The 14033-nt window shown below is 39.9% G+C and overlaps 1 protein-coding gene across 1 annotated transcript in view; it reads left to right on the forward strand.

Annotated features, from left to right (window-relative positions):
- The window catches only part of c2cd5 (C2 calcium dependent domain containing 5), a 106785-nt gene that overhangs the window by 9974 nt on the left and 82778 nt on the right, over positions 1-14033 (forward strand). Inside the window, exons 5-7 of the mRNA XM_080207204.1 lie at positions 3623-3718; positions 4343-4498; positions 7480-7681. Of these exons, the coding sequence (XP_080063330.1) occupies positions 3623-3718; positions 4343-4498; positions 7480-7681 (454 nt within the window). The remainder of the gene's footprint in view (positions 1-3622; positions 3719-4342; positions 4499-7479; positions 7682-14033) is intronic.

Raw genomic sequence — 14033 nt, forward strand, 5'->3', positions numbered from 1 at the left:
AATTTCAAAATTACAATGCAGATAAAAGGGGAAATGAACCAGCTGGCTATCTTTCTTCTGCAATGTTGAAACAGAACTTTAAAGGAACGCAGCAGGACAAGGTCCACGTACCTTTGTAATATTTACAATAAACTCATTTTTTTCCATAATTAGTTGAGACCTAAATGTAAAAGCTCACTGGTGGAGGAATTTCTGTAATGTTTTGTTCCCTGGCTAAGAATAACCACCTGATGGATGAGAGGTAGCCAGAAAATGTGGTCAAACCCTAAATATGATGAATCTGTCCCCAAAACTGTCTTTTATGGGAATCAGTTTTGAGTCATGAGGGTGCCTTGGCGATGCAGGGCATTATTAACATTCAAATCCAGCTTTCATGGTGCAGTTGGAACGAGATTTAAAATTAACAGCAGCTGTGTGGGTTCTGAGGATTTGGGGAAACCCAGAGCAAAATGCAGCAGGAGATGCCAGTTCCAACAGATAGATAAATACCTTTTACAGCACTCCTTTGATCATGAAGAAGCAGGAGTGATATCCAACTCATCCACCACTTCTCAAGCGAGGCTTCACCTTCCTTCTGCCTGACGTGGCCTCGCAAGCCAATGCTGCAGTCAACAACCTCCCCAACCTGTAGTTTGATTTTTATTCTCTTTGCTTATTTCCTGCCCAGGGTTTATCCCCAAGGATTCCTCCAGCTGTAGCTGCTTGTTTTCTCACCCGGCAAATTTGACTGGTTTCCGAACATCCAGCAAAAGAAAAAAAAAAGCATGAAGTTTCCCAGTGAGATTCAGCAAGACCTTTGTGCCCCGGTGTTAACAAGTTTCCCCAAGTTCCCCTGCACCCTCCCCGCCTCCCTGTAAACGTAGAGGCCATGATGTTTCAATGAGTTGAGATTCCCCCTCACAGTGATAATTTGCATTTATATTGCACTCTGACATAAGATAAATGTTCAGTATTTCATATTTACTGGAAAGGAATGGAAAAGGAAGTGATTAAGGGGAATTACTGAAGACCTGAATAAAAACACATCAGTAAGCATCCATGAGTATCATTTCAGTTTAAGCTTTGACCATTTAAGTTGTTGCTATTTTAATGTTGTAAAGCTTGGAATGTGTCATATAAAGTACATTCATCCATTTGGCATAACATAACTGGTATTAGTACAGCAACGAAGCTGACCTTACTGTCCTTGAATCCATAAATCAGCAAAAATTCTGGTAGAAGAATGGAAAAATGCTACAGGCACTGATTTATATTAAGCTGCTTTACCACTTACGAGTGCAGCATCATGACGGTTTCTGTGCCAAACAAATGTAGTTCAGATTGATTCCTGAAATCTTGCACATGAAATGCACAAGACCAAAGAAACATTTATCTAATTTCAATCATGTCGGAAAGTCATCAAATTTTTTTGTTTGGTAACTGGACCTAAAATCAATAGTCAGTGATACCGGTGTTAATCACTGCGTTAGGCACAGCAAGAATTTAAGTGTGATCTGTATCTCAGCCCAGTGAATACATCATTTATGTTATAACTATAAAATCACATTCTGAACTCCCCAACCCGCACAACAAATAAAGCCGGTCCCAGAACTGAGCTTCAAACCTATTTTTTGACCCAGGAACTGTTGTTATATTTTTTTGCTGGAAGTGGTTACTGAAAAAGAATTTAGATCAATAAGGCCAGATCAGATTTGAAGGATAGGGGGGGGGAGCGAAGGAAGGCTGCAAAAAAAATGTACCTTGATCAACGGTGAAATGAGTAGTCTATCTGTGCAGCTCTCTATTTCTGGACTGGAATTTTATAGGGATAGACTGGGATGCAGGAAAACTGGCAAAATGGGTGGATAGCTTTCCTGTCAACTTGGTGTTTTGCCAGTGACAGCGGGGTAGAAAACAGGTGGCTGCCTGGAACCAAATTGAGTCACTTATGCAGCCAATTAAAAGCTTCTTCCTGTCTTTACTGGCATTTCCCAACTCCTGGGGGCCCCTCTGCCACAAAAGGAGACGACCCTAATAATCCTTAGTAACCTTCCTCAGCAAAAATCCTACCAGTCTCAGTTTTGAAATATTCAGTTGATCTCCAGTTTTTGCAGCTTCTTAGGGGATGGAGTTCCTGACTTCCTGTTGAAGATGTGCTTGGTTGATGTAACCTTAAAATTAGAGCTGGCTGTTCAGGGGTGAAATTCAGTTGATTTGGACTGCACCACCAGAGCCAATACATGTTTTCTAACGATCCCGTTAAGGCTTTTAATGATCTTGTGCATCTCAATTATCCCACAATATTGAGTACAAACTTGGCCTATGCTTCTTGTCTTATTATTTAACTCTTTCAGCCCCTGCATTATAGGAATGAAGATCTATTGTGTTATAATCAAAAGCTCCAAGGTGTTTTGTGAAGTTGGCCTAGACCATAAGTTTTGCAATTTGAATTTGGTTAGGGTAAGCATGAGATGTTTTACTTCAAATATGATTCAAATGACCTACTAGCGAACTTTTATCAAACAAAGTTTATTTAAGAATGCAATAACTTATTACCAATCACAAACAAGAAAAAAATGATATTGTCTGAATCTTAACAACTAAATGTATTGTTCCAATACTACAAACCTCCTTACAAACATACACCTGCCCCAGGGTTCGCACAGAAAATAAGAATGATCACATGGTTTTGCAGCTTAGCAGTATCTGCTGTGAATTAGTCCTTTGAATAGAATTGAAGCGCTAACTCCCCAGCCTTGTAACTTTCAGCAGATCTTGAGGTAGAGATATGGCCACTGCTGGCCTCAAGCTTTTAACCAGTAAACCAGTTGTAGCAGAAGTTTCACTCCAGGAAGGCCAGCAAAACTGCTCCCAGTATAGCAGAATTTATAATAACAGGGAGAGAGAGGGACACACACTGCCTTAGCCAGGAGTTCAGATACTTTCTAACTTAAAAAAAAAGCCAAAACCAAAGTAAAAGAACTCTTGTCACCTGACCTGTCAATCATTCTTCCCCTTAACATTTAAAAAGTGTCATGAACTCATAAAACTCCAGGGCATTAGGCCCAGGTTAAGAATAAATAAAACCCCATTTAAGCAGCAGTGAAAGGACATCTAAACAGACAGGTAGGCAACAATGAAACAAAAGCTGCTTACAAACAGCAGATAATATGATTTTAAAAATACATTTCTTAAAGGCAACATAGCATCACAATTGCTGTGTGATGTGCCATATGTAACAGAACAAGATTTCTGACATCACCAATATACAGTTGAGGGGCATATTGCAATAATGTGTGCTGCTTATTGTTTGATCAATGAATGATAATGTGCACAGTTTATCTTTTGGAGGGCATTGCCTTGCATCAGCTCCATGAAGTAAAGTGGCGTTCTTTTTTGTGCAGTTCAGCTGGTGAAAAATAAATGACCTGAAAGCTGAATAAAATGAATATGTACACCATAGTAAAATAAGATTTTAAGGTCAAGGCTGAGGTTTAGAGAAAGTTTGAGCTTTGTTGTTGTGGTTCATTTCACTCACTCATGTACATGTTAACCGGAAAGCCATTTATAAAGGTAAGCTTTTATTTGATTCCATGCCTGGTTCTATAATTTTATCATATTCAAATAGTATTTCTTCGAACAGGTATCAGAGGGGAAATTAATGTCATGGTGAAAGTAGATCTCTTCAATGATTTAAACCGCTTCAGACAATCTTCATGTGGAGTCAAGTTCTTCTGTAGTAAGTTTTGTCCTAAGCCGTGAGTGTTTTTAAAATTTTGAGTACATATTATGCATTAGCGGTTCTCAAATTGTCAGCTTAGTAAAGCTTACATGGTCTTGGGATACCTTGATGTTTCATTTTAAGAGTTTTGTTGAGCATTTGATTGTACAAAGGTGATAGATGTCTCTGCTGGTGAATAAAACACATCTCTGCTTTCTGCTCTCATTTTAGCATTGTGTGTTTTCAGGTCGGGTACCCTCCCCCCCATTTCTCTCGCTCAATATTGTACAACTTGAGTTTATTCTGCATTTTTCATATTGTCATTTCTCACACAATGTTGTTGTTGAAGGTGTTCACTGTCAAGCTGTCAAACCATTAACCTTTTCTCAATAGACAAATAGCCAATAAGGTTGAGTTTAAGATGACCAGAATATATTTTCCATAGGACCCACACACAATCAGCAGAGAAAAGAAACTCATAAAATCACAATGGTTACAGCACAGCCTGGATTTAAACCTCAGACAGGAAAATTAAGTTTTCAGATCACAGTATCACTATGGTCTGAATTTTTAAACTTGCTTTCTAATCGTTTTGTTGCTTTTTTTTGCAGGGTAAGCTGATGTATATTTTTTTCTCCACAGCTACTTCCATTCCCAAGTGCTATAAAGCAGTGACAATCCACGGCTTTGTTGAAGAATTGGTAGTAAATGAGGACCCAGAGTACCAGTGGATCGATAGGATACGCACACCAAGGGCATCAAATGAAGCCAGACAGAGACTAATATCACTGATGTCAGGTAAAAAAAAAAGTTAGATTGCTTTTGACTGTGTTTGATGATGTGGGTGTCAGTTGTTCAGAAATTAGATTGCACTATGCTGCATGCATCATGTTCAGAGATTTTTGGGATGGGAGATGTTTTGTATCGGGTACAGAAGCTATGATCCAGAATAGATATAGATTGAAGTAATCAGTGGTTTGAAATGTCACAAATCTGAGCTGGTTTTGCAGTATATTCCAATGCAGAACTATGTTGAGAGTTTATATTTCATCAAATCCTGTGATTGGAGCTTGGGGCATCTATCTATCTGTCTATCTATTAGGTGGAATATCCAATTGGCTAATTTTTAATTGAGAGGTTTGTAAATTTTCATACAGATTTAATAGTGTCCTTTGAGAACCCTGAAAGAAGAGCTTTTTAATGATAATGGGGTGGTATGGTGGCACAGTGGTTAGCACTAGTGCTTCACAGCGCCAGGCACACGGGTTTGATTCCCAGCTTGGGTTTCTGTCTGTGTGGAGTCTGCACATTCTCCCCGTGTCTGCATGGGTTTCCTCCAGGTGCTCCGGTTTCCTCCCAGTCTGAAAGACGTGCTGATTAGGTGCATTGGCCATGTTAAATTCATCCTCGGTGTATCTGAACAGGCGCCGGAGTGTGGCGACTAGGAGATTTTCATAGTAACTTTGTTGCAGTGTTAATGTAAGCCTACTAATAAATAAATATTTGAATTGAACTCATCGTTTCTCATCACAACTGCTGTGTAATTTCAGCATTGTGTGTTTTATTTTAATTTGATTTTTTTTCTAGAATTTGAAATTTATTTTTAATTGGCTGACTCGTTTACATGTTCACTTAACCATTGTTACCCTGCAGCAAAGTACCTTCTGTTCACTGAGCATCAAGAGTATGAGCATTTCAAACGTTTCAAATGCTAAAATTACAATTGCTGTTATGTTGGTCACTGTGCCCTGCCTCCACCAGTAAATCAAATGTGTTGTATTTGTTTCATCAAATGTGTGGCACGGTGATACAGTGCTTTTTATCAGCACTGCTGCCTCTCAGTGCCAGGCACCCGGGTTCAAATCCTGGCTTGGATCACTGTCTTTGTGGAGTCTGCACGTTCTCCCCGTGTCTGAGAGTTTACTCCGGGTGCTCTGGTCTCTTCCCACAATTCGCAAAATGTGCTGGTTAGGTTCATTGGCAATGCTAAATTCTCCCTCAGTGTACCCAGATAGGTGCCAGTGTATGGTGACTAGGGAATTTTCACAGTAACTTCATTACAGTATTAATGTAAGCCCACTTGTGACACATAAATAAATAAATTTTAATTCCAATGGCTGGTATTTCTTGTGGCAAAATGTTGATTCACAATATGTGTTCATGTTAAAATAAACCTTCAGCTGTTATCATGTCAATTGGACCAGTGGGCTGACGAATGGCAAATGGAGTTTAACTTAGATAAATGTGAGGTGATGCATTTTGGTCAATCGAACCAGGGCAGGACTTACTCAGTCAGTGGTAAGGTGTTGGGGAGAGTTGTGGAACAAAGCAACCTATGGGCACGGGTTTCATAGCTCCTTGAAAGTAGAATCACAGTTAGACAGAGTGGTGAAGAAGGCATTCGGCATACTTCGTTTCGTTGGTCAGAATATTGAATACAGGAGTTGGGGCATCTTGTTGAAGTTGTATAAGACATTGGTAAGGCCCCGTTTGGAATACTGTGTATAGCTCTGGTCACCCTATTATAGAAAGGATATTATTAAACTAGAAAGAATGCAGGAAAGATTTACTGGGATGCTATCAGGACTTGATGGTTTGAGTTATAAGGAGAGGCTGGATAGACTGGGACTTTTTTCTCTGCAACATAGGGGCTTAAGGGTGATCTTGTAGAGGTCTACAAAATAATGAGGGGCACAGATCAGCTAAATCGTCAATAGCTTTTCCCAAAAGTAGAGAAGTCTATAACTAGAAGGCATAGGTTTAAGGTGAGAAGGGAGAGATAAAAACTCCAGTGGGACAATTTTTTCACATGGAGGGTGGCGAGTGTCTGGAACAAGCTGCCAGAGGTAGTAGTAGAGGTGGGTACAACTTTGTCTTTTAAAAAGCGTTTAAACAGTTACATGGCTAAGATGGGTATAGAGGGATATGGGCCAAATGCTGGCAATTAGGACTAGCTTAGGGGTTTAAAAAAGAAGGGGCGGCATGGACAGTTTGGGTTGAAGGGCCTGTTTCCATGCTGTGAACCTCTATGACTCTGGTTTTATAACCCACAATGCAACTTGCCTCAAAACAGTGGATTGGCCATAATAAATATTGGATCACAGTAACTGTAATAATTGAATCCATCCAGTGCAGAAACGGCCATTGAGCCTGCCCCGACCCCACCCAGGGCCCTAGCCCTGTAATCCCACGTATTTACCCTGTTAATCCCTGATACTAAAGAGCAATTGAGAATGGCCAATTACCTTAATCCGTACATATTTGGACTGTGGGAGGAAACACATGCACTCACGGGTAGCGTCTGTAACTCCACACAGTCGCGCAAGGCTGGAATTGAACCCAGATCCCTGGTGCTGTGAGGCAGCAGTGCTTGCCACTGTGCCGGCCCCAAGTGTGCCCTATAGTTCATCAGACAATCTAATGCGCTTGGATGAAAAATGATTTTAACGTAAGAGGTTTGTCTTAAATGTTTGGAACAGGGTGGCTAATGTTGTTGAGAAAGCATGCTTGGATTTGGGAAAGTTGGCTCTGTAATTTCGTCAAAACTGCATGTATTCACTAATTGGAGAAATTCTGAACAAAAATCATGATCTAATTTAGCACATCCCTGCACAAATTGAACTTTAAAAAATTGCTTATTTTTAGTCTGTTTCTCAAAGTTACTCTGCCTGAAGTGTAATCTCATTTTGGTCAATGTGCTGTGGTCCTTGGCCACACAGTAAAGTTTGTGCACTTGATATAAATCATGTTAAGTGACAATGAATATTTGTTTTTAACAGGGGAGCTGCAGCGAAAAATTGGCTTGAAGGTACTTGAGATGGGAGGCAATGCTGTGGTGGGTTATCTACAATGTTTTGACTTAGAAGGTGAATCGGGGCTGGTGGTACGTGCTATTGGGACTGCATGTACACTCGATAAATTGAGTAACCCAGCAACGTCACTTCTACCTCCATGTGGCTCCCCATCCAAAGACCTGAAAGAGTAAGTACAAGGTTGCAATGATGTCTCTGTCTCTTTATTACTTTGTATTATGTTGCATGCACGATTCGTACACCCGTTCTACATGTGCTTTGAGGATATCTGAACGTTATTAAGTCCAAAGATTTATTGTTAATACAGTCAAGACAGGCTTTCAAATGCATGATGTAGAAAACAAATTTATGCAGAGAAACACAGGAGGTCCATTAAAGCATAAATTGACAGCACAAAAATATAAATAATCCTGAAATCATTATGTAACAATGCTGCCATCTCACCCAGACCTTGAAACTTGTTATGTGCAGTATTTTTAATCTATGATTATAGTTATGAAAACTGAATGTATACATTTTAGTTCATTGACTTTCCCATGTGTCCTTAGTTTTGTAACTTAATAGTTGGATACGGGTGGCAGAGTGGTTAGCTCTGCTGCCCCTCAGCACCAGGAACCTGGTTTTGATTCTGGCTTTAGGTGACTGTCTGTGTGTAGTCTGCACATTCTCAGCTTGTCTGTGTGTAGTCTGCACATTCTCAGCTTGTCTGTGTGTAGTCTGCACATTCTCAGCTTGTCTGTGTGTAGTCTGCACATTCTCAGCTTGTCTGTGTGTAGTCTGCACATTCTCAGCTTGTCTGTGTGTAGTCTGCACATTCTCAGCTTGTCTGTGTGTAGTCTGCACATTCTCAGCTTGTCTGTGTGTAGTCTGCACATTCTCAGCTTGTCTGTGTGTAGTCTGCACATTCTCAGCTTGTCTGTGTGAGTTTCCTCTGGGCGCTCCAGTTTCCTGCCACAGTCCAAAGATGTGTGGGTTAGGTTGATTGGCCATGTTAAATTACCCCTTGGTCTCCCAGGATGTGTAGGTTAGAGGGATTGGTGGGATGAATGTGTGGGGTTCTGGAGATGGGGCGGTGGGAAGTGCAGGGGGATTCTGGGTGAGATGCTCTGTCAGGTAGTTCGTGCAGACTGGAAGGGCCGAGTGGCCTCCTCCTGCACTGTAGAGATTCTGTGGTATATATGACAACTTAGAATGTATTATTTTAGCTGTGTAACCAGAAATCCATGAACCTTTATTAAATCCTATATCTATCTTTCTATGCATATAGTATGTTACATTTAAACAAGTGTTTCGTGCTAGTGATAGAAATGGGCGGCACAGCAGCACAGTGGTTAGCACCGATGCTTCACAGCTCCAGAGACCTGGGTTCACTTCCCGGCTTGGGTCACTGTCTGTGTGAAGTTTGCACGTTCTCCTCGTGTCTGCATGGATTTCCTCCTGTGCACAGTCCAAAGATGTGCGGGTTAGGTTATTGGCCATGCTAAAATTGCCCTTGGTGTCCTGAGATGCATAGGTTAGAGGAATTATTGGGTAAATATGTAGGGATGTGGGGCTAGGGCCTGGGTGGGATTGTGGTCGGTGCAGACTCGATGGGCCGAATTTTCTGTACTGTAGGGATTCTATGAAATTCGGACCTTGATGACAATTGGGTGTAATCTTGGAGATGATCAACTAGTGAAGCTGTCATAGCAAATCTTTGTAGCAGAGGCCCTAGTACTCCGGCATTCCTGGTTTTAATTTTGACCTTGAATTATGATGAAATGGTTAAATTTTAGATTAATTGTAGAATCACTCTTGTTCAGCAGAATAATCAGATCAGAACTGTACGAGTGTTAAGTACCTTTGCAATTCTTTTTATCCTCTCTCAAATTTCTGGTAGATGTTCTCTCAATTTTGCTGGTCGATATTGATCTGTGCTAGGGTATAATATTCTGTGCACTGGTTGCTCTTCACTCCCTTGCTCATCTGTGAGCAAAGGTAATAAATTGCTGGCAGCCTATTCATGGTGGAAGCATTGTAGTCCATATGTCATTGGGTCTTGCTTAATGTCAGCATACTCATGGGCATGCATGTTCTCAGCAGGAATCACATTTTCTAGTCAATGGAGCAGAAACCAGTTAGTTACACCTCGCCCTACCCTTGCCAGACATCGATACTCACACTTGGGAGGTAACCATTAAGAACGTTAATTATTTGATTTGATAGAGATTGACATTTTGACTTTCCCTTCCCTTCTCTGTCCAGGGCCCTTGTGGTCAGTCTGTTACAACTGGCGGGGATTATCCAAGTTAGCATAGATCTGTAGACGAATTAGGATCTTTCTGGTCTTAATAAAAAGCTGTAAACTAGCATTGAAGTCTCCCTAAATTCCAAATTCCTGCCAGTGATTTTGATCATTATGTCTCCCATAAGAAAGAACCAGAATCATCTGGATGAATATGAACCTCACTCTTAATGGAATTTAGTTCAGATCATGTATCATTACATTCTGCACCTTGCATGAACCTGGTAAACGTAGACATAGAAGATAGGAGGAGGAGCCATTTGGTCCTTCGAGCCTGCTCCGCCATTCATCATGATCACGGCTGTTTGTCCAACTCAGTAGCTTAATCCTGCTTTCTCCCCATAACCTTTGATCTCTTTCGTCCCAAGTGCTATATCTAATCGCCGTCGAATACGTTCAATGTTTTGGCAGTACCACACTATGGGATGCTACTTGTTTTGGTATTTGAACATATATTAAATGGATTTTTATTTGTTTCACTTTGCATGTTACTCTCTAGTTGCTGCAGTGCACACTATATTTTGTCCCTATTTAAGCTTTTGTACATGTGTGCTATTTTTTGAAATTCTACGACTATATTGGAGCATTGATGTTGAGATTTTCTCTTTCCAAGGTATGACTTGTTGCAAAAAGCCTGAAGCATTAAATCTGGCTGTGCTGAATGTAGAAAATTTAGAAAACTAGTTTTGAAGCGATGTTGGATGAAGCTTGGGTGATTTGTGGATGGTGGAAGGAATAAATTTCAAATATTGAATATCCATTTCCAAACAGGAATTGCCATTCCCTCATGAGGGTGACACTTTAATATCTTTAAGAAATGACTGCCCTTAAATGTTTACATGGTTTTGGATGCTGTTGTACAGCAGCCTGTAAGGGAGCAGATTGACCTGTTCATTACCCCTTACAATTTGCAACAAAGCTAGCTGTGTTGGCATTTGAGCAAGTTCAACTGTTCTGTTTTGAATCTTTGTTGTTATTTGAAGTCTTTCATTTTCAGGTGTTGGGAAAGGCATGTTTTTCTGAATTTTCAATGTTGAATTGCTGATATTTTGCGATGTGCCCTACTTCACTATCCCAATCTGATCTAAAGCAGGATGCCTCAGCCCCATGCCTATCACATGATGCTGGAATTTGTTTTGGAAATGTATGACAAGTATCACAAATACGCCCTGGTGACAGATCCACAACATTTGTTGTTTTGAAGCCAGTTAATTTGGCAAGTGGACATGACCAAATCAGTGTTTGGAAGGTCTGGTTATTAGAATATCCCATTTACTTTTGTGCAGTTCTCAAATCTTTCTTTGACAAGCTCACCAGCAATTTGAGTGCATAGAGCTGGTGGAAGTTCAGAAGAACAATTTAGCCTTGTGAATGAGAGAAAGGAGAACAAAAAAACATGAATAAGAGAGGCGTACATTAGGGTTTAGTGTATATTTAGCCATCAAGAGATGACTTGCTTCTTTTGTCCTGTCCAAATATGAGGGAAAGATGCTGGAAAAACCTGCCACAAATTAAGACTGTGCTCAATTTTGACCTTATAAAGAACTGGGAGTACTTAAGAAAATAAAAGGTGGCCTGGAAGTTTAAAATAAGTTTTGAGTCACTTGTAGTGGACAAGGAAGTTTGAAAATTCTATTGGAAGGCAGACGTGATATAGATAAAAATGTCAATAAACGTAGGACCAAGTTGAAGCACCAAACGACCTGAATTGGCATCTGAACTTCACAAAAGTAAAGCATTTGGTGAGGGCATTCTCGTAATGTTCTTCCTCACTACTTAATTCAAACTGTCTTCAGCCACTCTAATGTTGTCTCCAATTGTGGTCAGCCTGGTGGAAATGGCTATAGTCATTCTGTTAATTCCAGTAGAACTGCAGTTCTGGTGCCAGGCTAGGTCATTGCCAGGCACATTGTTGTTACCTGAAGTGAGGCCTTTTGGAGCATTTACCTCATTGCCCATGGCAATGCTGTAATTCAATAATTCTTGGCATTATCTTGGTCAGAATGTTGTTCCTGAGCTCAAGATTCTCTTTCAGGAGAAGGAAAAGCAATATTGTAACTTCTAAATATTCTCTTAATTTCTGAGGAAGAAAATGTTTCTTTTATTATGTTAAAAAATACCTTCAACTTGCCATTCTGATAGGGATCTAGGGTGTCTGCTCTCTAGAGCTGTTCTAGTGTTGCCAGTAACCTGAAGGAAGGAGTTACCTGAACATAGGTTGGCTGTTTGTTTTAATGCAGCATACAACTTCCGACAGACTTGATAGCTCATTTGAAACGGCAGGCACAATTGTTGTGATTTCCCTTGATTAGGGCAGTTCCAATTTGGCCTCTGCCAAACAGAAAGCTCTAATCCCCTTGCTGATTTAAAAAAATTGCTAGAATGCAGATGACCTTACCTGTCAGTTGTGTAGCCAGGATGACTCTGGTGTCAGGGTATCATTAAGGCAACGCAGTAGGCAACAGGTATTTTGAATGTATGTGTGAAAGCCAAGTACGTGAGGAAGAAAAATATGTTGAAAGGGTGAGAAGAAATTGGATGGGGACACAGGCATGGAAAAGTAGGCCCGAATGATCTGTTTCTGTGTTGTTAATTCAATATAACGTTTTTCCTATTGATCTTTCTCTTTTCAAGAGATATTACCAGTGCCTTTGATAATTCCCCTTGCTATGGGGTGGTGGCCATTCCTATTTTATGTAGTGTTCAAGCAGCATTCAAAAATATGAAAAGGTGTTATCTAGTTTTTGCAAGCATTGTAGATGAATCGCATTCTAAACTCTAATCTTTAAACTGTTGAACATTGTTTAATTTGAAGCAATAATGGACCTGCATTTGAGTAGTGCTAGCTATGCATGGGTGCATTAAATTACATGCATAAATCTTGTGTACACAAATTGTATTTGTGTATAAAATGTGCATAAAGGTATGACTTGCACACTTAAGTTTTATGATACCCTGCCTTTTGTTAAATTTAAAAAGCATAACTGTGCCAACAGCTAAACTTCAGGAATCAAATTCTTCCATTAATGCAGACGGTTTCATGATTTTGGTGCATTTCTTAGATTTGAATTTGTGCATAATCCTTCTCTGCTTCCAGCTTTTAAAAATCATGAGACTTGGTCGGTATGAATAATGGTTTTCTTCAAACTGGAAAAGCAACCAACTCTATCATGCTTTTTATTGAAGAATTCAGATCTAATTGTTCTCAAGAGATTAATGCTTGCTGGAGATTTATGCACTGCGTTTTCCTTAAGCGGCATTTTAGTTTGTTGTAGAAGAGTCTAAAGGGGACCTGAAAAGCTACTGTCATGAAATGAGCTCTATTAGCAATGGTGTTTGTATCAGGAGACACATTATAAACAGATCTCTGTGCCAACATTTGAATCTAATTTCTACCATCTGATTAAATTTGCAATTCTAAAGGTGAGGAATGAAACATTTGAAATTAGCTTACTGCTGGTAGAGAACAAAGTTTATCTTGTGCAGTTTTAATCCAAGCTCCCAGAGATGTATTGTAACACCATGCATTAGTTATCCACACTTGAACCCTTTGATAAGATGCATTGTTTATAAATCTTCCTGAAGTAAAGTCCCATACGGACAATCCACTTTATAAATCATTAAAGGGAAAGAATGATGCACGTTTATGCAGCACCTTTATCGATTTCATAATGGTTCGTGACGTTAGAATGCCCCAGTGTATGTTGCTTGGTTGACAACTTAAAATACACCAGATTGAAGCATCCGTATCTTTTGAAATATTGCCGATTACATTTCCATACTTGACTACAGTAATTGTTGAACTCGTAAGTGGAGAAGGGCTCAAATGGAAAAGATGGCATAAATATTAGTTTGGAAAAAGCACAAGAGAAGGAAGTAAAGGGAGAAGTAGTAAAGTAATTAAACCGAGAACGCAAAATGAGAATGAGTAAAATATTAGAGCAGAAGGATAGGTCATGTGTGTGGCCCAGATAAGCATCCTTTATATAAATGCACAGAGTATTAAAGAACTCACTCAATTGCAGCTTCAATTTTACAATGAAGGTTTTGACATTGTAGCCATTGCTGAGCAATAGCTGCCAAGCCATCGGGGGTAGAAATTGAATGTTCCTGGTTAGAATGTGCTGTACAGAAAATGTAAATGACAAAGCAGAAGTAGACATTGGAAACTTCATGGATAGAACTAAGAAGTAGAAAATTAAGAGTTGCAGGAATTGTGGTTAGCTCCGTGGTAGTA

This window comes from Carcharhinus amblyrhynchos, chromosome 19 (assembly GCF_965287045.1).
Source record: "Carcharhinus amblyrhynchos chromosome 19, sCarAmb.v2.hapA, whole genome shotgun sequence".
Classification (NCBI taxonomy): Eukaryota; Metazoa; Chordata; class Chondrichthyes; order Carcharhiniformes; family Carcharhinidae; genus Carcharhinus; species Carcharhinus amblyrhynchos.